Source organism: Sus scrofa, chromosome X (genome assembly GCF_054392235.1).
Source record: "Sus scrofa isolate SSC_HxYL_T2T_F1_AM1 chromosome X, Sscrofa_HxYL_maternal_Yorkshire_Landrace_v2.0, whole genome shotgun sequence".
Taxonomy (NCBI): domain Eukaryota; kingdom Metazoa; phylum Chordata; class Mammalia; order Artiodactyla; family Suidae; genus Sus; species Sus scrofa.
The window spans coordinates 45145063-45167696 of record NC_139401.1 but is presented as its reverse complement, the minus strand read 5'-3'; the positions used below and the strand labels follow the sequence as shown (position 1 = coordinate 45167696).

Below are 22634 nucleotides of genomic sequence, written 5' to 3'. Positions count from 1 at the left end.
TTGCCGTGAGCTGTGGTGTGGGTCGAAGACACAGCTCCGATCCCATGTTGCTGTGGCTGTGGTGTAGACCAGCAGCTACAGCTCCAATTTGACCCCTAGCCTGGGAACCTCCATAGGTCACAGGTGTGGCCCTAAAAAGCCAGAAAAAAAAAGTCAAAGGAGAGAGATGTAGTATAAAGGTTAACTGCTTCCTCAGCTGAGTAGGACTGATTGCCACGCTCCTCAAACACTGTATCAAAAAAGAAAACCGGAGTTCCTGTCGTGGCGCAGTGGTTAACGAATCCGACTAGGAACCATGAGGTTGCGGGTTCGGTCCCTGCCCTTGCTCAGTGGGTTAACGATCCGGCGTTGCCGTGAGCTGTGGTGTAGGTTGCAGACGCAGCTCGGATCCCGCGTTGCTGTGGCTCTGGCGTAGGCCGGTGGCTGCAGCTCCGATTCGACCCCTAGCCTGGGAACCTCCATATGCCGCGGGAGCGGCCCAAGAAATAGCAACAACAACAACAAAAGAAAAAAAAAAAAAAGTCAACAGAGAATGACTCCATTTTCACACAAAAAAATTTCATTACTACAATGCAAATAAAATTTGGCTTTTTTAGTGTTACACTTTTAAAGGATAAAATATTTTCTAGAATGGATTTCGAAGGAGTAATCATACCCTAATTACAGTACCTTCTATTCCTATGGAGAGCAGTTAATATGTCCCTTTTAAATGAGAAAAACAAATTTTAAACTCAGTACAGCTGGAGTTCCCGTCATGGCGCAGCGGAACCAAACCTGACTAGAAACTAGGAGGTTGCGGGTTCGATGCCTGGCCTTGCTCAGTGGGTTAAGGATCCAGCGTTGCCGTGAGCTATGGTGTAGGTCACAGACATGGCTCGGATCTGGCGTTGCTGTGGCTATGGTGTAGGCCAGTGGCTACAGCTCCAACTGGACCCCTAGCCTGGGAACCTCCATATGCCGCAGGTGTGGCCCTAAGGAAAAAAAAAAAAAAAAACTCAGCACAGCAATAATTATCCAGTAAGTAATTTTTGCTACTATCTTATGCAGTTCTGTTTTTTCCCCCAAATGCTCTACCTGTACATATAGAAGCTTTACAGAAATAATGATAATAAATGTTATTTAAACACTGTAGCTTCTGATTTATGGGCTGGGAGAGGGAGAAGTTGGATACAGAGGCTGGTAAATTTGGTAGTAATGTAAAAATAAGGTCCATTTGTATAAGCTGGAAAGTATATCACAAACAATTCGTTATTTTTTATTTTTTTGTCTTTTTGCCATTTCTTGGGCCGCTCCCGCGGCATATGGAGGGTCCCAGGCCAGCGGTCGAAGGTCGAATCAAAGCTATAGCCGCTGGCCTACGCCAGAGCCACAGCAATGCCAGATCCGAGCCACGTCTGCGACTGACACCACAGCTCACGGCAACGCCGGATCCCTAACCCATTGAGCAAGGCCAGGGATCAAACCCGCAACCTCATGGTTCCTAGTCGGATTCGTGAAGCATTGCGCCACGACAGGAACTCCTTGTTATTTTCTCAAATATGGAAGAAAAATATACCTAATCTTAGTATTTGATTATAATAAAATGTATCTTTTAACAAAGGGAGCATTATGTCAGAAATTCCTTAGATTAAAATAGGTTTTCTAGTTCCTCTGCATTTCTTCAGAGTGCTTTGTACACACAATATCGTTCATTTCTCATTAACATAAGACAGGTTAGACCATTGTGTTTTACTTTTATCATTAAAAAACTGGTATCATGACCAAATTTTGGTACATGTAAGAGTAAATATATGTTATAAAAGTTCTCTTCAAAAATTCGCGAAGCCACTTTCATTTTAACAATATTTATTACAAATCACATTTTATAAACACTAGATAAATTACATATAAAAGCTAGACATAAATATATAGAAGCAAAAATAGTACTATTAACAAGAGAAATACGCTAATATAATGTCTAATATCATGTTTAAACATGTATAACTTAATAAAATTACTAAGTTTTCATTGCTAATACTTTTTCATACATTTGAAAGCTATTCAGAAATGAAATGTAGGGGAAAAAAAGACATGAAGTGTAGAATACTCTAATTACAATCAAGATTTAAAAGGATAGAAACAACAAACATAGCAATACTTATTTTAAAAAATCTTTTCAAACATTTAGAAGCAAAGAACTGTCCTGAAAGACAAATTAAACTTGGGTAAAAGCTCTTATCTAACTGGAGTATAAAATTTTAGGCTCTGGTTAATAGATACTAAATTTAGTGGAAAATTAAATTAACATCTCCCTTATAGGTAATATTCCTGAGTTTTTGCTAGATAAAATAACTCAATTTACAGCATGGCATAACATTGTGTTATATTTTTGAAAAACAAAAAGTACTGTGATTTTTAAAACTGTGAATAATGGGATTTAATAATGCAACCATGATCAGAAAGAATATGCTTAATTCACCTTACCATCAGAAAAATCAATGCCCTCTAACCACTACTTGGCAAAGCTCATCTGTAAATTATGATTACAAATTATATTAAACCCATCACCTGTTTTTATTTGCATCTTATGAAGTCACGTGATTTAAAGAAGAGGTTGATTATGTGGTATAAAATGCTCTTGTAAAAAGACTGAAATGATACAATGCTAATACAAGGCGAGGCACAGGGTAGGTGGTCAATATTACTTAATTTAAAGTGAAAAGTCTTTCAATGTATCATTTCTGAATATCAAGACATGATTCAATGTAGTAGTTATAAATGAATCTGAAAAATATCCCCAAAGAGTTCAAACAGGAAAATACATTTTTAGTAACAATCATAAGAGGAATTTTTACAAGTGAAATTTGTGCTATTTTCAGCCTTAGTTTTTATCAAAATAGAATTAAATTTAAGGTTCCTTTAAAAAATAGACTTATGAAAGCTAACTTCCGATTAGCTGCTCTGTGTGGTATAGATGGCAGGTTCAGTCCCTTCTTGCAAGATCAACCTATCAATATCTTCTGATTACATTACAATACACCCCTTAAAAACAGAGCTTCCTCTGGATGTTGAATCCATGCACCTAAACGCTGGGCCCAACAATGTGGATTTTTAAACAAGCATCTCTCTCCTGCCCCATGGTAAATTATTATAGGCAGATTGGTTTGGAAAATAATGCTTTAAAGCCGCCAACATTATTTTATCATACTTGAACATTGCTTGATAGGCATGGCATAGCTAATAAAAATCGAATTTGTCTAGCTTTTTAGAAACCTGCATATCTCATCAAATATGCTTAAGTATTTCTTAGCTAAGTGTTGCAAGGTTTTGTTTTAATTCTAGTAGCTCTTAAGAGCTGATAAAAGGAGTTCCCATTGTGGCACAACGGAAACGAATCCAACTAGTATCCATGAGGATTCGGGTTTGACCCCTGGCCTTGCTCAGTGGGTTAAGGATCCGGCGTTGCCCTGAGCTGTGGTGTAAGTCAAAGACATAGCTCGCAGCTTGCAGCTCAGATCTGGCGTTGCTGTGGCTGTGGGGTAGGCTGGCCGCTGCAGTTCCGATTTGACCCCTAGCCTGGGAACTTCCATATGCCGAGGGTGCGGCCCTAAAAAGCAAAACAAAAAAAAAAAGCTGATAAAAACAATGACCACCTTTTTGAACTGCTGAGCTGCCAGTGAGTGGGCTTCTATAGTTTTAGTGTGACATATGCCTTTTCTTAACAGGAAGCAGAAGAGTCACGGAGCAGTTGTACTCAAAAACAAAACAATGTGGGATTCAAATAATCGCATTACTCACAAAATAGTCTTTAAATAGCTATACCAACATCAGTTAGTAGAGTTACTTGCAAAACTGGCTATCAAATAGCTATTAATTTAAAAAATTAAATTTACAAAGTACTCTGACAACTGTGTATATAGAACCTCACTTGCCATAGTATGCAACTAGGAAGCAAATATTTAACTGGATTATGTACACATGAAAAAAAAAAGCACATGAGTTCATTCTAATTGATCAACTAGGAATGAATCCTTCTAAATTAGAAAAGAAAAATAAGCGATGGAGTGTATTCTCAGACAAACATTGTAGAGTATTGGAGTTCCCAGTGTGGTGTGATGGGATCAGCGGTGTCTTGGGAGCAGCCCTTGTCGACAAGGGTTCGGTGCCTGGCCCAGCACAGTGGGTTAAGGATCTGGCGTCACTGCAGCTGCAGCTGCAGCTTAGGTCGCACCTGTGGCTCGGATCTGATCCCTGGCCTGGGAACTCCATATACCATGGGGCGGCCAAAAACCACAACAAAAAAAGAAAATCATAGAGTACTGAGGACAGTGTAAAATAGAGACTTGAAAGAATGTTTAATTAGGATTAAAATCATGAACTGTGAGCCACTTCTGTTTTCTAATAACAGTATCATATGCAGAGGAACAAAACTACAAGCTCACTGAACTGGGTTAAATAGTTTTTAAGCTGATGAAAACGACTTAATTTAAAATGAACTCTTTTTGAACCTCAAGGGAATGATGCAGTATTCCACAATTTATTTTAAAAATGCCTTTAACAATTTCAGCATCAGTAAGAAGACCATTGCTAATACGCGAATTGAAAAGAACTTAATATCAAGTCCTTGGTTTCAAACTGTACTTCATATTCCCATCTGTATATCGGCAAAGTTGTAGAAGCTGTCTACATCTCCAGGTGCTGTCTCCTTGCTTTCTGATACAAACATCTATGTTAAATATAAAAGAAACAAAAAATACATAAATAGTAATCCCCCAATTCCAAAGCCCATGTTCTTCACACAACAGGCACCAGAAGCTTGCTATTTAAAAGAAATGCAAGGAATTCCCATTGTGGTTCAGTGGTGTACAAACCCAACTAGTATCCATGAGGATGCGGGTTTGATCCCTGGCCTCACTCAGTGGGTTAAGGATCCAGTGTTGCTGTGACTGTGGTGTAGGTCGGCATTTGTAACTCTGATTTGACCCCTAGCCTGGGAACTTCCATTTGCCACAGATGCAGCCCTAAAAGGCAGAAAAAGAAATAATTCAAGTACATCATTTATAATGTTTAATCTGTGGGTTTTCTGTATAATTCATGCAAATATAGTTTCAATGGCTATGATGTAAATTGAGCTCTTTTATTTTTGATTTTATTTTATTTTTTGGTCTTTTTAGGGCCATGCCTGTGGCACATGGCGGTTCCCAGGCTAGGGGTCGAATCGGAGCTGTAGCTGCTGGCCTACGCCACAGCCACAGCAACATCAGATCCCAGCCATGTCTGCAACCTACACCACAGCTTGTGGCAACGCGGGATCCTCAACCTAATGAGCAAGGCCAGGGATCGAACCTGCAACCTCATGGTTCCTAGTTGGATTCCTTTCCGCTGCACCATGACAGGAACTCCAAATTGAGCTCTTTTAAAAGCATTTATGATATAATTAAGGTCTTTGCTTCATAATACTTCAGTTGTATTTTATTACACTTGGAGTATCAGGGCTTTTTTTTCTTTTTCAGCTGCACCTGCAGTATGTGGAAGTTCCCAGGCCAGGGATCGAATCCAAGCCACAGCTGTGACCTACACCGCAGCTATGGCAATGCCAGATCCTTAAACTACTGCACCACATTGGGAACTCCAGAATTAAACTATACAACTATCAATATTGTGAAAGCTACTGAACAAAGAGGTTTTTTTTAAAGATTTCTTAGTTTCTTATGTTTTCTAGGAAGAATCTCAATAGGCTGAGAAGCAAAACTTGAGGTAATCTTTTTTAAAGCTGCTAAAGATATATCACTAATTTAAAATTATTTCCCAAACATCAACAAAGCAGTACTCAACAGAACCCTTCAAAAATAGCTTTTACAAATGTTAGTCAGAAATTAGAGGGTTCTGAGTCCTATTTGGCTTTACCATAAACCAGCTATATGATGCTGACAATTTAATAAACCTCTCTGGCCTCAGTTTCCATGTGTATAAAATGAGAAAGTGGGAATAGATAATCTTTTAACTCATTCAGATCTAAAAACTCCAAATTATATAACCATTTTCTCTCTCAGTTTCCTTTTCTATGCAATCTGATTATATATGCCTTCTCCCTTAGTACTGTTGGGATGATAAAATGAGACAAAAGACGAAGTAATTATATGTTTGGTTTTTAAGCTCTATTAAGTTATTAAGTCTGAAATTCTTAGATACAGCAACTTCATCTACCATATCTAGAAAATACCTACATACAGTGATTTCTAGCTATGAAGTATTACTAAAGCAAATAAAAATGAACACTGGGCAATAGGATTGTCCATCCAAAGTATACGGATCTTAGAAATATAATATTTTCAACATACCACTATTTTTAGAAAAGGAAGGATCTGAAGAAACATTTGGTGAGACTTTTTAACTTTAGAGACATATGTTTTTTTTTTTTTGGTTTTTTTTTTTTTTTTTGTCTTTTGTTGTTGTTGTTGTTGTTGTTGCTATTTCTTGGGCCGCTCCCGCGGCATATGGAGGTTCCCAGGCTAGGGGTTGAATCGGAGCCGTAGCCACCGGCCTACGCCAGAGCCACAGCAACGCGGGATCCGAGCCGCGTCTGCAACCTACACCACAGCTCACGGCAACGCCGGATTGTTAACCCACTGAGCAAGGGCAGGGACCGAACCCGCAACCTCATGGTTCCTAGTCGGATTCATTAACCACTGCGCCACGACGGGAACTCCGAGACATATGTATTATTGAAGGTTTTTTATAAGTAGATACTTAACTTTGTAAATTTTTCAGCTATTAGAATTTTAGTTCGGCAAGGAAAAACCAAAGCTTAGCTTCCAGTTGTTTACCATAAGTTCTAAAAGTCATGATGTACTGAAAGTAACTATTTAATTGTAAGGAAATGAAAGGCTTGATTGAAATATAGTCCACAGGAGTTCCCATCGTGGCTCCGTAATTAACGAACCTGACTAGGATCCATGAGGACTCAGGTTCAATCCCTGGCCTTGCTCAGTGCATTAAGGATCTGGCGTTGCCATGAGCTGTGGTGCAGGTTGCAGATGTGGCTCAGATCTGGCATTGCTGTTGCTGTGGTGTAGGCTGGTAGCTATAGCTCCAATTGGACCCCTAGCCTGGGAACCTCCATATACCATAAGTGCGGCCCTAAAAAGCCAAAAAAAAAAAAAAAAAAGGAAAGAAAGGAAGGAAGAAAGATAGTCAACAAAGCCTTGTACCTTGGTCCCATTGAATATCTCGTTGACGATAAGCTGACATCCTTCTACAGCACCATCTCCATTGAACTCCAAAGCAATGACAGGACCTATAAGCAAAACCAAGAAGAGTTGTCTTATGAATACAAATCTATCCTCCAATTAATCTTTTTCTTCTTCCCTGAAGACTCTCCAGCCTCTTCTTTGAGGGTGAGAGAAAAGAAAGAAGTAGACAGATGGGACACGTCACTTCAGCCACTTCCTACTCTAATCATAAAACAAATTAACATAGAGTTTCATCACAGGACAAGCAGCCTCAGTGCTGGGATTAGTGTCACATTTTTAAGTGTTGTAAATCGCCTGGCTTTTCTGGTTTTCATACTTCTACAAAATCCATAACAAGTCCACCCCTTTAGCAGTACAAAAAATAGTTGATAAAATGACAAATAAGATCAAATGCTATTCAAGTCATTGTGCCAAGCAGCCAGTCTTGCTTCCAACTCTCCTACTTAGCAGCCAAGTTCTGGGCCACCAATGATGAAGCTCAGCCAAGTGGGAATCGAAACCAGGCACCAAAAGTCATGACCATATGAAAGTACTTTTCTTGAAGGTGCCATAAAACTATATTCTAGAACCAACGACGAAGTTTTTAGTCTTTAATTCTCTGAAGAGAACATGTGTGCCTCCTTTCCCAGGCTTAATTTGATTACTTTGAAACCACCCGTACTTTAAATCCTGGTGTAAAGATTCGTGATTCAGTTTGACTTGGATTTAAACATAGCATTGGCACGACTGGCATCAAACTGTTGGCAAACATGGCCATACGTGAGCCAAACAAAATAAGCTTTTCAATTCAATTATAACTTATTCAGCTATCACTATATGCCAAATAGATTTTTTTAAATCTCCTTTAATAATGGAGAAATCCTGACCTACAGGAGATTACAAATTTCTTGAAAAAAAGACATAAATCCATTAAACAGTATGGACTAAGAGAGGATAATGAAGTACTCAGGAATGAAATACTAAGGTGAATGTGGTCACAGTCCATAGAACAAGGCACAAGAAGAGAAAAGGGCTTGAGATTTAATATCAACAGCAAATACAGAAAAGGCAGGATAGGGTGTTCCCATCGTGGCTCAGTGGTTAACGAATCCGACTAGGAACCACGAGGTTGCGGGTTCGGTCCCTGGCCTTGCTCACTGGGTTAACGATCCAGCATTGCCGTGAGCTGTGGCGTAGGTTGCAGACGCGGCTCAGATCCCACGTTGCTATGGCTCTGGTGTGGACCGGAGGCTACAGCTCTGATTCGACCCCCAGCCTGGGAACCTCCATATGCCGCGGGAGTGGCCCAAGAAATGGCAGAAAGACAGAAGAAAAAAAAAAAAAAAGAAAAGGCAGGATATATTACAGTCAATTGTACAATTAGATACAGAGAACAAATTAACAAAGTGTGGGTTTTTCAGTGTCACAGTATGTAGATCAAGATAGGTGCTGAATAAACAAAAGAAGGTAACTGGGGAATATTTTCTCAGAAAAATGGATAATTCTATGTCTGGGGCTACGAAATGAACAAGCTCAATCTGCACTATCTTGTTCAGCCAAAAAGCAATAGGCTATCAAAGGCCAATAGTGTTTTATCAAAAGGACACAGGAGCCAGTTTGAAGAGGCTCCTAATGGCCAAAAATGAGACATGGTGAGATCAGAAGGAATAATGACTGCAATTTATTAAAACATACTGGATATATAAAGTCATGAACTCATAATGATATTTAGAAAAGACAGAAACAAAAGTCACTGAGCACCACTATAGGTTGCTAGGGCACTGATTTATTACTCTGAAAATCAATGTTTAATTTTCCTTTATTTACTTTGCTTTTCTGATATGAAGCACTTTTCAAGGTAACCAAACAGCCTGGTGTACGAGAAGTTCTATTAACATCCATTAATAAATGCAGACATAGTGACACAATTAGAGAATGATCGTTTTGAAGTTCCCATTGTGGCTTAGTGGGTTAAGAATCCAACTAGTATCCCTGAGGATGCAGGTTCGATCCCTGGCCTCACTCAGTGGGTTAAAGGATCTGGTGTTGCCATGAGCTGCGGTGTAGGTCGCAGAGGTGGCTCGGATCCTGAGTTGCTGTGGCTGTAGTGTAGGCTGGGAGCTGTAGCTTCAATTCGACCCCTAACCTGGGAACTTCCATATACCATGGGTTCGGCCCTAAAAAGACTAAAAAAAAAACAAAAAAAAAGAAAGAAAAGAAAATGATCATTTTGGAGTTCCCTGGTGGCCTATCAGATTAAGGATATGGTGTTTTTCACTGCTGTGCCTTGGGTCCCTGCTGCTGCTGTGGCATGGGTTTGATCCCTGGCCTGGGAACTTCCACATGCTGAGGGTGTGGCCAAAAAGAAAATGATCATTTTGAAATTCCTTTATTATGATTATTTTTTGTCTTTTGTGTTTTTAGGGCCACACCTGTGGCACATGGAGGTTCCCAGGCTAGGGGTCTAATCAGAGCTGTAGCTGCCGGCCTACACCACAGCCACAGCAATGTCAGGTCCCAGTCACATCTGCGACCTCCACCACAGCTCTCGGTAATGCCAGATCCTTCACCCACTGAGCGAGGCCAGGGATGGAACCCATAACCTCATAGTTCCTAGTTGGATTCATTTCCGCTGCGCCACAATAGGAACTCCTGAAATTCCTAATAAAATAATTGGATCAGGCAATTCACAAGAAAGACTGACAGGAAACTACAATAAAAAGACTGTTACCACCTGAGCCTAACAGTACAACAATTAAACATTTCGCACCTTCTCATTAATAGGAAACAATATTAATATTGTAATATTCTTGCCACCCCCCCCCCACAAAAAACCACAAGACTTTGATTTAACATCTACAAGAGGAACAAATTAAACAAACCTCTGCAAATTAGAGGACAATGGACTAGGTTTCTTTTACGAAACAAAGGCATAAAACTCCTGTTTCTGGGCGAGGGAACTCCTGTTTCTGGTTAAGAGCTAAGAGTGATATAAGATACAAAACCACCACATACAGTGAGTGAGTAGGCCAATTTTACATCTGTATCAAATTAACTGTAAAAATACATAAAAAATATTTTTAGACAATTAGGGAAATTTGAATATGGAATGGTTAGTAGATGATGCTGAGAAATTGTTAATCATGTTAGACATGGTAATATATTTCACTTGAGAAAATATTTGTGTAGCTGTCAAATTGTTATGGTATATATCTTTAAAAAAAATTTTTTTTTTGGCCACACCTGCAGCATATGGAAGTTCCTAGGCCAGGGATTGAATCTGAGCCACAGCTGTGGCCATGCCAGATCCTTTAACCCACTGCCACAGGCTGGGGATCGAACCTGCACCTCTGCAGTGACCTTAGCCACTGCAGTTGGATCCTTAAGCCACTACGCCATAGCAGGAACTCCTAAAATATATCTCGATAAAACCGTTATTAAAAAAGAAAAACATTCGTTTTTAATTTTGTTTTGTTTAAGACACATACTGAAGTATTTGGGATGAAATGGCAAAATTTGATTAACATATTTCAGCAAAAACAGAGAGTATAGATTATTTTTTAAAGTATGGCAAAAGTTGATAAACCTGGGGCATGGGTACACATGAGGTGATGGTATTCTACTTCTGAGAAGACACAGTACATTTGGAAATTTTCAAAAAAGTTTAAAAAGCATTTTAAACCAAATAAATATTGATCTAAAAAGTTGAGAATGTAGGATTTCCAGTTTTGCAGAGAGCAGATGGAAAGTTTGAATTAAGGTAGAATGGAATTTACTTCTATTCAGGGTCACTAAAAAGAATACTATATATATATATATTTTTGTCTTTTTTAGAGCTGCACCCACAGCACATGGAGGTTCCCAGGCTAGGGGTCTAATTGGAGCTATAGCCACCGGCCTACGCCAGGGCCACAGCAACGTGAGACCCAAGCCACATCTGCGACCTACACCACAGTTCACAGCAACGTCGGATCCTTAACCCACTGAGCAAGGCCAGGGACCGAACCCGCAACCTCGTCGTTCCTAGTCGGATTCATTAACCACTGAGCCACGACAGGAACTCCAACAGATATATATATATATATATATATATATATATATATATATTTTTTTTTTTTTCGCACCTGAAGTCACCAACTTTAGGTGGTTTAATATTTGTTTTTCACACTGTGGTTATATAATGATCATAACAATCCAATTTCAGAGGATTTCCATCCCATAACCCAAGCACATCCCCCCACCCCCCAAACTGTCTCCTCCGGAGACCATAAGTTTTTCAATGTATGTGAGTCAGCATCTGTTCTGCAAAGAAATTCAGTCTGTCCTTTTTTCAGATTCCACATGTCAGTGAAAGCATTTGATGTTGATGTCTCATTGTATGGCTGACTTCACTTAGCATGATCATTTCTAGGTCCATCCATGTTGCTAAGAATGCTGGTATTTTGTTCATTTTAATGGCTGAGTAACATTCCATTGTGTATATGTACCACAGCTTCTTGATCCACTCCTCTGTTGATGGACATTTAGGTTGTTTCCATGTCTTGGCTATTGCAAATAGTGCTGCAATGAACATCAGCATACATGTGTGGTTGCGAGTCATGGTTTTCTCTGGGTAGATGCCCAGGAGTGGGATTGCTGGATCAAATGGTAGTTCTATTTTTAGTTTGCTGAGGAATCTCCATACTGTTTTCCACAGTGGTTGCACCCAATAGATATATTTTTAAAATCAGACATTTATTACTAAAAGTTTCTGTATTCTCTAAAGACAATATAATCTAGAACTTAGAAATACACTTTTGATAGAATTTCCAAGTATATCACTTGGTTGATATACTTTGAACAAAATATGAGGAACTTCCAATAAGTAATTTAATTTGTCAACAAAGAAATATCAACAGGAGTTCCTGCTGTGGCACAGTGGGTTAATGATCTGGCTGGTCTCTGTGGCACTGCTGGTTCGATCCCCAGGCTGGCACAGTGGGTTAAGGATCCAGCATTGCCGCAGCTGTGATGTAGGTCACAGATCTGGCTCAGATTGTATCCCTGGCCTGGGAACTTCCCTATGCCAGGGTGTGGCCGAAAAGGGGAAAAAAAAAATCAACAATAAAGATGGATAAGGGCATGAGTTTTGATTAACATGTGTGAATTATCCTAAATTTAAAAACCTACAACACTGACAGTGTACTTTTTAAGTAGTTCTGTCTATCTGATGGTGACCGCAATTACGGTGGTTATTTCAAACTGAACCATGAGGTCACCAAGATCACTGGCCCCGTTTTTAGTGTTTTAATGTGACCGTCTTATCAAATAGTTCGCGGTAGCTTTAAATCTAAAATTTGAACTGTCGTGAAAAATTGTGAGATTGTGAAGTAAACAAAAAAGGCTTCTGGATGTTCTGTCTAACGAACTCCTCTGTGTTATTTCACATGACCTTGGAACAAGACATGTCTCAATTAGATTAGAGCAACAGACTCCCAGCTGGTCTCTCTGCTTCTCCCTTAGAGTAACCAGAATGATAAAAGTTACATTTTAAAGGGACCGTGGCATTCCTAGGCTCTAAAACCTCCAGTAAAATATGTCTGTATTTTTCCTATTTTTAATTTTTCTAAAAATAACTGACGGTTTAGAGTAACAACGTGAACAATGAATTAGATGTTTATAGCATATGTAACAGTAAAATATATAACAATGACATAAGGATGAGAAGGAAGATTTGAGGATATAAATTAGGTCCTTACATACTATAGGTGGTAGGGTATAATATTAGAATAAGGTAGCCTCAAATGATTTAAATATGTATACTGTAAAAACCAAAGGTGACCATTAAATAAGATTTAGGAAAAGAGGCAACAGAGGAGAAAAAAATGGAATCGTTAAAAAAATACCCAATTAAACAGCAAAAGAGGTAACAAGAAACAAGGAGCAAATGGAATAGAAAGCAGCTAGCAGGATGGTCGATGCTGATCCAAATATATCAATCTCTTTCAATATGAATGGTGCAGACACACCAGTTAAAAGTCAGAGACTATCAGATTGGACTGAAAGGCAAGAACCAACTATATGCTGTCTACAGAAACTTCACCTTAGATACACAGACTTTGATAAGTTAAAAGAAAAGGGATAAAGATATATGATGAAACACTAACAACTAAATGAAAGCTGGAGTGAGTAGCTGTATTTCAGACAAAGCGGATTTCAGAACAAGGAAGATTATCAGCGACAAAGAGGGACATTATGTAATGATAAAAGATTTTTCAAGAAGACATAATCCTAAATGTGTATGCACCTAACAAATGTTTCAAAATTCCTAAGGCAAAATCTGATAGGATCTGAAAAGAGAAATAAATCCACAGTTATAGTTGAAGACTTTGACATGCTTCTCTCTTTAATTCATAGAACACATAGGCAGAACATTAGTAAGGACATAGATGACCTGAATAGCATTATCAATGAAACTGACCTAGGGGACATTTATAGAACATTTCACCAAACAAAAGCAGATTACACATTCTTTTCCCTGCACACAGACTATTCACCAAAATAGACTATATTATGTTCCACAAAACAAACCTTAACTTAGTAAAGAAATCATACAATGTGAGTTTTCAGACCATAACAACATTAATCTAGAAATCGGTAACAGAAATATATCTGGACCATTGCCCAAACGTTTGGAAATTAAACATTATATTTCTTTTTTCTTTCTTTTCATTTTGCCCCCACCCCCACATATGGAGTTCCCAGGCCAGGGATCAGAACTGAGCCACACCGTGGCTGTGGCAATGCCAGATCCTTTAACTCACTGTGCCAGGCTGGGGATCGAACCTGCATCCTGGCACTAGAGAGATGCTGTCAGTCCCATGGTGCCACAGTGGGAACTCCAAACATCATATTTCTAAATAGTCCACAGATCAAGTGAAATGCCTCCAGGGAAATTAAAAAATATTCCGAACTGCATCAGGGGTCAGCCTACTTTTTTTCCGTAAAGGGCCAGATGGGAAATATTTTAGGCTTAGTGAACCATACAGTATCTGTCACAGCTAATCATCTTTACTGCTACAGCGCAAGAGCAGCAAAACATAACAGATGAAACAATGAATGTGGCTGTGCTCCAATAAAAGTTCATTTACAAAACATACGGTAGGCCATAGTTTGCTAAATCCTGAATTAAATCAAAATACGTCATATTAAAATTGGCAGGACGCAGCTAAAGCAACACTTAAAGGAAAATTTCTAACACAAAACACACACACAGCCATTCCTCATCATCAGTGGATTCCTTCTTTGCTAACTGCTTACTTGGTAAACTTTGTTTTACCCACTAGGCAAAATGTGTTACCCCAAATCAATGCTTGCAGTCTTTTCATGGTCATTCATGGACACACACAAGGTGGCAAAAAATATGAATTGCCTGACATTGCATGTTCCCAGGTAAAGTTGAACTAAGTGATGCTCTGCCTTCTTGTTTCAGCACTGATTCTGTAACCAAATGTCCTTTTCACAGTCCATTTCATGCCACATTTTTCACATTTTTGTGCTTTTCGTTGGGGACATTGGTGCTTAAAATGTCCTCCAAATGAAATGCTCAAGTATGGTCTGATGTTCCTAAGCTTAGGAAAGCTGCGATGTGCCTTACAGAGAAAATATCTGTTAGATAAGCGTCATTCAGGCAGAAGGTATAATGCTGTTGGCTGTGAGTTCAATGTTAATGAACATCTACTAAATGAGGTGTCTTTAAACAGACACATGCATACAATAAGGTTATGTATTGATTGGTTGATACAAATGTTGTGTGTGACCAAAGACTTGTGGATCCTGGCTCTGCATTTCTCCTAGGAGTAGCAGTTCCGTACTTACGGATTCAGCATTCATAGCAACTTTATGAAACAGAACTAGCATGAATAATGAGAACCACTCTTTTAGAAAAGTAAGAAAGTTGGAGTTCTCTTGTGGCTCAGCAGGTTAAGGATCCAGTGTTGTCATTTCAGTGGCTCAGGTCATTGCTGTGGCATGGGTTTGGTCCCTGACCTGGGAACTTCGCATGCTGCGGGTGTGGCCGGAAAAAAAAAAAAAAAAAGAGAGAGAGAGAGAGAAAAGAAGGAATATCTCGGAGTTCCCACTGTGGCTCAGTGGTTAATGAATCCAACTAGGGACCGTGAGGTTTCCGGTTTGATCCCTGGCCTCGCTCAGTGGGTTAAGGATCCGGTGTTGCCGTGAGTGTGGTGTAGGTCACAGATGTGGCTCGGATCCCGAGTTGCTGTGGCTGTGGTGTAGGCCAGCGGCTATAGCTCCGATTCGACCCCTAGCCTGGGAACCTCCACATGCCACGGGAGTGGCCCTAGAAGAGGCAAAAAGACAAAAAGAAAAAAAAAAGGAATATCTAAAATCAGTAACCTAAGGTTAAACTTGAAGAAACTAGAGAAAGAAGAGCAAATTAAACCCTAAAGCAAGTGAAAGGAAGGAAATAAACATTAGAGCAGAAACCAATGAAACTGAATAGAGAAAATCAGTAAAACAAAAAGCTGCTTCTTTAAAATGATCAATAAAGTGATAAACCCCTATCTAGGCTGATGGGAGAGGCCTCAAATTACCAACAGGAGGAGGATAAAAGGGACATCTCTAGTGGTTCCACATACATAAGAATAAGGAAATACTATAAACTCTATACCTATAAATTTGATAACTGAAATGAAACAATTCCCTGAAAGACCAAAACTTACCCAAATACACCTAAGAAGGAAAATATACCCTGAGGAGTTCTATAAATAATAAACAAACAAACAAATAAAATTTATAGCTAAATATTTTCCCCAAGTCTTTAGGTCCAGATGGTTTGATTGGTGATTTCTACTAGACACTTAAGGAGGCCAGCATAACCTTAACATCAAAGCCAAAGATATTACAAGAAAAGAAAATCAGAGACCCATGTGCCTCATGAACAAAGATGTAAAAATCCTCAATAAAATATTAGCAAATGGAACCCAGTGATATATTAAAGGGATAAAACACCATGATCAAGGGGGTACATCTCAGGAGTACAAGGCTGGTTCAACATTCAAATGAACAAAATTAATTCACCTGCTTCAATGACTCAATCATTAAGAACGCATGATAACGCAATACATGCAGAAAAAGTTTTCAACAAAATTCGTCATCCACGTGTGATAAAAACTCAACAAACTAGGAATAGAATGAAACTCCCGTAGTCTAATAAAAGGTATGTATGAAAAATTTACCACTGACATCATTCTTAAGGGTGAGACTGAACACTTTCACCCTGAGATCAGTAAGAGGACGAGAATGTTCTCTTCTTACTATTCTACACAACATCGTAGTGGACATCCTAGCCAACATAATCATGCAAAAAAAAGGAAATAAGAGGCATGTAGAAGAAAGAGAGCAACTAACCTAAAGAGCTCCCAAAGGCTAAAAGTGGAACAACTGGATAGTATTGGACTATAAGCCAAAGAATAAAAATATATCTCTGAGTCCCTACTGATAGACATAAATGACTGAATAAATAAATGAGAGAGAAGGGACAAATCTTTCTTACAGAATTCCAAATAATGTATGTAGATACTCCCCTCTCTAGGAGGTGGAGTATAATTCTCCTCTCCTTGAGTATGGACACTGGTCTTAGTGACTCAACTTCCAAAGAATGTAGAGAGAACTTCCAAAGAGTATAGAAAGAGGAAAACAGGAACTGCAAGAAACCTGGCCGATAGCACCTGAGCCAGGTCTCTAAGGTCAACATCACCAGCATTGAGTCATGTTGCTGTCATGTGCCCTGCGATGTGATGTGATATGACCTCTTCTCCAAAACCTTAGTCTAACCAGAGAAAACAACACCCACAAATAGAGGGACAGTCTACAGAGTAACGTACCAGTACTGTTCAAATATTTCATAGTTAGGAAAAACAAGGAAAGACTAAGGAACTGTCACAGACAAGAAGAGATTAAAGAGACACAATGACTAAATGCAATGTGGGATCTTGGATTGAGTTCTGGAACAGAAAAAGAACATGAATGAAAAAAAAAAAAAAACCTGGTGGAAATTTGAATAAAGTTTACAGCTCAAGTAAATAGTATTTTACCAATGTAAATTTCTTAGTTTCAACAAAGGTGCCATACTTATGTTAACATGAGGGGAACGTGGGTTTCAAAACTCTGTACGGACTTTGCAAGTTTTCTGCAAATCTAAAATTATTCCAATATAAAGAGTTTAATTAAAAAAAATAAAAATAAAAATGTCTAGTAGCTTCTCATCTCATGCAGACTAGAAACCAAAGTCTGTAGAATGGCCTACAAGGCCCTATATTATCTAATTCCTCCTTTACTACTTCTCAGAACTCATCTGCTATGTTTATAGACTAAATTAATGAATGACTCTCTACAACAAAAGAGCCCAAGTCGACCTAATCAGCAGAACCATCTAGGGAGCTTTTAAAAAATGCAGATTCCAAGGGTTAATCTCAGAGATACTCGAATCAGTATTTCTGGAGTAGGGGTTGGAAATTGCAATCTTTAAAAGCACCCCAGACGGTTCTGAGACTCAAGTCAGATTTGGAGAGTCTCTAGATGGAAACAGTGAATTCTGTCAAAGAGCTTCATTCTCTGAAAGGAAGTAATATGACTACTTGAACTGAAGAGGAAAATTTAGAGACTCTAAAGTATAAACTATTTGAAATCAAAATGAATGTTCAAAAGCATAAGTCCATACTCCCCTCGACCCCCGCCCAAGCCCAAGAACAGCGGTGTGCAACTGGGAGCAGTTTTGTCCCCCCACCAAAGGGGCATTTGGCAATGTCTATTTGGCAATGTCTGCAAACATTTTTGGTTGCTATAGCTGGGGCAGTATGCTATTGGCACTCAGTCCATAGAGGCCAGGGATGCTGCTAAACATCCTACAATGTAGAGGACAGCCCGCTACAATGAAGAATTATCTAAAATATCAATGGTGCTGTGCTTGAGAAACTCCTTAGAATGACTGATGGCCACTTTTAGATAAGGACCCAATCCATCTAACACCTGCTGGAATATCTCCACAGACAGCCTACTCATAACGCCACATCACTCAGGGTGCTATTGGGCAGCTTAAAATTTGTCCCCAACTTTTATTTGGAAAAATTCCAAACAGTATATAAAAATCGAAAGAATAACAAACATCCCTTTGCTTGGATTTTTTTTTTAAACTTTTTTTTTTTTTTTTTAGGGCCGCCCCTGTGGCATATGGAGGTTCCCAGGCTAGGAGTTGATTCTGAGCTGAGCTGCCGGCCTTTGTCACAGCCACAGCAACGTGGGACCCGAGCCACGTCTGTGACCTACACCACAGCTCATGGCAACGGCCGGATTCTTAACCCACTGAGCGGGACCAGGGACTGGTTGGGTTCGTAACCCGCCAAGCCACAAGGAGAACTCAAGGATTTGTTCGGATGTGTTAACCTACACCCATCAAATGTTAACCTTTGGCCACATTTGCTCTGCCACACACTATACACATACACACACATGCACACACAGACAAACCTACTTCGTTTTTGTTTTGCTGAGCCATTTGAAAATAGCAGGCATCATGACAATGCAACATGCATCTCCTATATAACCGTAATACCATTATTATACTGCAGGATACAATAATAATTCCATGATATCATCTTCAAACTTCCCAAGTTGTCCCCAAAATGCATTTTACAGCGTTATTGCTCACCCTACCCTAATCCAAAATCCAATGAAGTTTCATTCCTTCCATGTACTGGTTAGATTTCTTTTAATCCCAAACTGTCCCCCATTGCTTTTGTTCTCCAGGACATTGTCTGAAGTGTCCTAGTCAGTCATCTTGTAGAAGGTCTTCTCTTTTTGCTTGTCTGTTTCCTCAAGGTGTCGGTTAACGTGTTTCCAGATTTCCTTGACTTGGTTAGATTTAGGTAAAATATTTTTGGAAAGAGTCCTTCATAGCCGATGATGTGTTATTTCTTATTGCATCACAGCAGGAGACATACAATGTCAGGCTGCCCTGCCCTCAGCGATGCTAAGTTTGATCACTGGGTTAATGTGATAATCACCAAATCTCTGCTGTAAAGGTGCACTTTCCCATCTCAGTTAGATTGTATAAATATCCTGCTTCTTATCAACTTTTTTTTCATGGCCCTGGAAGTTCCCGGGCCAGGCATGGAACTCAGGTCTCTGCAGTGACCCGAGCTGCTGCGGGCGGATCTTTAACCCACTGTGCCACCGCGCAGCTCTTACCCCAGGAATTTTAGCATCCACTGATAAACTCTGTCTGAATTAATTATTACATCAGGGGTTGGAAAATGGTGATTTCTAAAGTCTATCATTCTCTCTATGTTTATTAGCTCATAGTAGTCTGTAAAGAGCTTTTCTTTCCTTTTTTCTTTCTTCCTTTTTTTTTTTTTTTTTTTTGGTCTTTTTATGGCTGCATCTGCAGCATATCCAAGTTCCCGGGCTGGGGTCGAATTGGAGCTGCAGATGCTGGCCTACACCACAGCCACAGCAACGCCAGATCTGAGCCACATCTGGGACCTCTGGTGCAGCTTGCGGCAACACTAGATCCTTAACCTACTGAGTGAGGCCAGGGAGTGAATCCACATTCTCACAGAGACTATGTTGAGTTCTTAACCCACTGAGCCACAACGGGAACTCCCGAGAGCTTTTCTTTATTCCCTCTCCCTCCGCCCCCCCCCTTTTTTGGTGCTTAATACACATTTATTAACTGAATACATTAAATAGTGTTGATTTTTCAAATTAGATAAAAAGCATGGGCTGATAAGTTTCATGAAGATATTTCACAGATTAGAAAAACAAATTTCAAACAGATTTGTGATTACTGAGATGAGAAACTGATTATTACCAATTTGGGGTCCTGGAGAACTGGTCATTTCAAGCTAATGGAACAGTGTTTCTTTTACTAGAGGATAGGAAGCTTCTAGACCATGGGTGTGCCTAGCAGTCACATGTGATATCTATGTAGACCCCAAAGTTAGGTAGATTCCAAGCTTACAGGGCATGCTGGGCCATGGTTTAGTGCCAATTTCCTCTCCCTTCTTTTTGGTTATCACTATGGGTGCATGGGTTTCTGCTGTTGTTAAATCAGTTCTCTTCATTATTCTTTTTGAAGCTCAAATTGTCCCAAATTTGACCAGTGGAGACTCTTTCAAGCTAGCTCCTATGACTTTTTGACATGACCTTCTTTGTCTTTGGCTACTTCCTCTGGGCATCTCTGGTTCTGAAAGCTGTTTAAATGACATTTATTTGCTGTAACTCCTATAATATCTGCTCACTGGTTTCAGTGCTACTTTTTTCTGCAGAAGCAGAACATTTTACTTCTTCCATGTGGAATGCTGTGTCACTGAAACACATACGATGGTTGGGGTGGAGCAATTCTATGAAACCACTTCACTGACCTTATCATGAGTACATAAATCACGAGTTTAGGCCTACTCAGATGCTCCCTTCTTTCTTAATCTTCAGGATGCTATTACACTTGGTCCTTGACTGAATTTCTGAAAGCTGCTAAGAGTTTAAAGATTTGTTTTCAAGGTTCCATCAGAATGTTCCCATATCAGAATGGCTGCATCAAAGGAGCCAGGTCATAATTTTCTGTATATAATCTAGGATAGATTCATGTGCTGGTTGTAGGCGGTCCTTAGTACTGTTAGAATAAAGCCACCAAGGCTTATAAAATACTGTATTAAGACTTAAGACCGGGAGTTCCCTTCGTGGCTCAGTGGTTAACAGACCTGACTAGGAACTGTGACGATGTGGGTTTGATCCCTGGCCTCGATCAGTGGGCTAAGGATCCAGCGTTGCTGTGAGCTGGGGTGTAGGTCGCAGATGCGGCTCAGATCTGGCGTTGTTGTGGCTGTGGTGTAGGCCAGCAGCTGTAGCTCCAATTCGACCTCTAGCCTGGGAACCTCCAACATCCATATGCCGCAGGTGCAGACCTAAAAAAAAAAAAAAAAAAAAAAAAAAAGAGGAAAAAAAAAGACTTAAGGCCAAATCACACACCCAGCATTAGTATTAAAATTATCCTAACAGTCCTCCAATATTCTCATACAGGTTTTTGCAATGTATCACAACTCATTTATACATAAAGACCATGTCCATGCAGATGTACCCTTTTTCTAGGCTATAACCAATCAGCATTACATATTACTATACATATTTGCTCAGACCAGTCAGGAAAAGCCTGATGAGCCTTGAGCAAACAACATCCGTGCTCTGACAGATGAACAAGTACTGCCTTGTAGATCAGTACACCTTCAAATACATGGAGGCAAACAGCCATACTTTAGGAGGGCACACAAACTCTGTTTGCAGACTTATTTCCAGTATCTGAAATTTACTGCTGGCATGCATCCATGGGAGAAAATAATTCTGATGATGCACGGGGAGTTAATCAACTGTATTCAATACACAGAATAGTATATATTTCTTATTTCTTTTCTAAGATGGTCAAAGCACACTGAAGGCAGAAAAAATCCTTATCCAGGAGTTCCCGTCATGGCTCAGTGGTTAGCAAATCTGACTAGGAACCATGAGGTTGTGGGTTTGGTCCCTGGCCTTGCTCAGTGGGTTAAGGATCTGGCGTTGCCGTGTGCTGGGATGTAGGTTGCAGACGCGGCTCGGATCCCGCGTGGCTGTGGCTGTGGCGTAGGCCGGTGGCTACAGCTCTGATTGGACCCCTAGCCTGGGAACCTCCATATGCCGTGGGAGGGCCCAAGAAATGGCAAATAAATAAATAAATAAATAAAATTTAAAAAATTAAAAAAAAAAGAATCCTTATCCAGTGCCTTCTAACTCTGGGCCGGGACAAGGAAATGGTCACTCACTAAAGTATACTAATACAACAATAATAAAATAATAATTGAAAATAATAAAATACATAGTAATAAAATGTGATTTCCAAGAACTAAGATGATAGAACAGGGGGGAAAAAAACCCCTAATACCTAATTTCTAGTTAGCTGTATATGGCTTTTTGAATGCTGTGAAATGTTGACATTTCTGAATAGCAATAGGAAACAACATAAACGAGAAACATTAAAGGCAAGAGTAAATCAGGCAAGAGCAGGTCAAGAGAATAATCACAAAAATATACCAGTCATCCAGAAGGTACCTTTGTTCAGAAGAGGAAGGAAGTCAGGTGCTTTTTCCCGAAAAACCCTTTGAGCATCCTCAGCTTTCATTGACACCTCCTTGGTCTGAACTAGGAAAAAGCCTTTACCCACCATCTGTGGAAATAAAATGTCATTTAGGTTTTAAAATGACCTTCAGGGACTAAAACAACAATTTTTTCTGTATAAACAATTTTTCTGTATAAACTGCAACAGAGCACTGATTTTTGTTTTAGTTATGACTCTAATTCAGAGTGTTTGCTGTAATAAGATTTCACCATACGGAAGAT

At 39.5% G+C, this 22634-nt stretch overlaps 1 protein-coding gene across 2 annotated transcripts in view; it reads right to left on the bottom strand.

Annotated features, from left to right (window-relative positions):
* Positions 1-1828: 1828 nt before the first annotated feature.
* Positions 1829-22634, bottom strand: part of RP2 (RP2 activator of ARL3 GTPase) — a 46228-nt gene continuing 25422 nt past the window's right edge. Inside the window, exons 3-5 of one of the 2 annotated variants that reach the window (XM_003360282.5) lie at positions 22347-22461; positions 7191-7276; positions 1829-4705 (exon numbers count right to left, since the gene is read on the bottom strand). In XM_003360282.5, the coding sequence (XP_003360330.1) occupies positions 4622-4705; positions 7191-7276; positions 22347-22461 (285 nt within the window). In that variant the 3' untranslated portion in view covers positions 1829-4621. Of the gene's footprint in view, positions 4706-7190; positions 7277-19595; positions 19706-21894; positions 22462-22634 lie in introns of those variants that run through there. The other variant, XR_014835302.1, reaches the window with a different exon arrangement.